Source organism: Numida meleagris, unplaced genomic scaffold, assembly GCF_002078875.1.
Source record: "Numida meleagris isolate 19003 breed g44 Domestic line unplaced genomic scaffold, NumMel1.0 unplaced_Scaffold1110, whole genome shotgun sequence".
NCBI classification, from domain to species: Eukaryota; Metazoa; Chordata; class Aves; order Galliformes; family Numididae; genus Numida; species Numida meleagris.
Genome location: NW_018362897.1, coordinates 3,846 through 5,824, shown reverse-complemented (window position 1 = coordinate 5,824; position 1,979 = coordinate 3,846). Strand labels below are relative to the sequence as shown.

The 1,979-nt window shown below is 67.6% G+C and overlaps 1 protein-coding gene across 1 annotated transcript; it reads left to right on the top strand.

Moving 5' to 3' along the window:
- Window positions 1–448: 448 nt before the first annotated feature.
- LOC110390451 (TANK-binding kinase 1-binding protein 1-like) lies at window positions 449–1,968 on the top strand (the record flags this gene model as incomplete). Its single annotated transcript, XM_021381774.1, has 2 exons — window positions 449–726; window positions 1,712–1,968. A coding segment is annotated over exon 2 (242 nt), but the record flags the coding sequence as incomplete, so codon positions are not given.
- Between the last annotated feature and the right edge of the window lie 11 nt (window positions 1,969–1,979).

The window sequence follows — 1,979 nt, the reverse complement described above, 5'->3', positions numbered from 1 at the left end:
CTCTGGGGGGCTCCGGGCCTCCCGCGGCCTCGTGTGCACGCACGTGTGCCCCGCAGCCTCGTGCCCCGCCGTGCTCCCCGCGCTGCACCGGGGCTCTCTGGAGCACCCCCGCGGGAGGGCAGGGGGAGGGGGCACGCTTGCTGTATGCCTTGCACGCCCATTTGCACGTTGCTTTGCACGCCCATTTGTGTGCCCGTTCACAGCCCCTTTTTGAACACCCTCCTCGTGCTAACTTGGGGCCGTGGAGCCTCCAGTGCAATGGGTGGAGCTGGGCAATGGGCCCCGCTGCCCAGCACTGTCCCATCCCCATTTCCCCATCCCCATTCCCACGTTCCCCCATTCCCATCCCCATTCCCATCCCCGTTCCCATTCCCATCCCCAATCCCATCCTCATTTCACGTTCCTCCTTTCCCATCCCCGTTCCCATTCCACCGTTCCCCTATCCCCTTTCCCCCATTATTCCCCCCCCCCCCACAGACCCATTTTCCATCTCTTTAAACCCATCCACAGGCCTCCAGGAAGGGCTGACTGTTAGCAATAAGGAGAGAGCGACGCCAGCGTGGAACCCCACAAACTCCCTCCGTGGTCCCCGGAACCCGATGCCCACCGCTCCGCCTCCCGCTGAGCCCCCGCTGCCCCCCACCCGCGCCTGAGCCCCGGCACCGTGCCGCAGCCCTGCCCAGCCCGCACCGCCTCGCCCCGCTCACGGGGCCCACTGCAAGGCAGGTGGTGGTTGGAGGAGGGGTGGTGTGTCCTCCTGGAGGGATCTGGGGGAAACTGAGTCATGGGAGGGCCGGGCGGGGGGGCTCGGCACCCCATTGGGAAGCGTGGCACCGCGGTGCCCCCATCCAGCCCTCAGCCCAGGACTCCCGGGGTCTCGCTTTGAGGGAGCCCCCAGGGAATTTTGCATGTTTTTGTGCGTGCCTCAGTTTCCCCGCGGGGAAGTGATGATGGTGCCCTCCCTTGCCTGAGCCGAGTGGGGGCCCTATCCCCTCCATCACCATCCGGGGGGTGATTTAAAGCCCTGGTGGAGATGAGGGACTGCGGTGCCGAGGGTTTGTCTGCATTTAGTGCCCCATATCCCATCAGAGGCTGCACAATCCCCCCCCAGGCAGCCTACGACCCCAGGAGCTGCGGTGTGGGAGCAGCTGGTTCCCTCCCAGCCCCGGGGCGGGGGGGGCTGAGTGGCCGGGGCTGGCCCCAGGCTGTCCCCGCCGCACCCTGCGGCTCTCGCTTCCCGTTCCTTCCTGCTGCCATGAATTATTTGTGCGGCCGCGGCTCCCGGATGAGGCCGGGACGGGGCGAGCTGCGGGCACGCGTCCTCCATCCCCGTGCCGGTATATAGGGCAGCGCGGCTCCGTGCGCGTGGGAGGGTGGGAAGCAGCTCGCGTGCATCGCGGGCTGGGAGCCGCTGGCACCGGCCGCTATTTCTGGTGCTCTGCTCCTTGGGGGGCGTTGGGAAAGTCACCGCGGTCACCCTCCCTCCCCTCCCCCCCCCCCCCCCCTGGGCACCCCCCCCCCCCCCCCTCCTTGGGATACTCGCTGCCACCCCAGCTCCGTGATGCTGGTGCTCTGCGGGCTGCTGGGACCCCGCTGTTCCCATTCATTGCAAGGTGGCATGCGGCTGCTGTCCCCTCCCCACTGCTTGGTGGCCCCGGTGGTGCCAGGGGGGCTGCGTGCCCCCCCCCATCTCACCCCGTCCCCCAGGCAGAACTCACGCCGCGCCATGGACTCCATGTTCGAGGACGACATCAGCATCCTGACCCCGGAGGCTTTGGGGCCGGACGAGGACTGGCTGGACAGCCCCAACACCGACCTCTCGGGGGAGATGTGCTCCGCGTCCCATTTCGCCCTCATCACCGCGTACGACGACATCAAGAACCGCCTGAGCGGGCTGGAGAGGGAGAACTCCACGCTCAAACGGCGCCTGAAGATGTACGAGGTCAAGGTGAGAGCTTTAGGGTGGGGGCTTGGGGGGG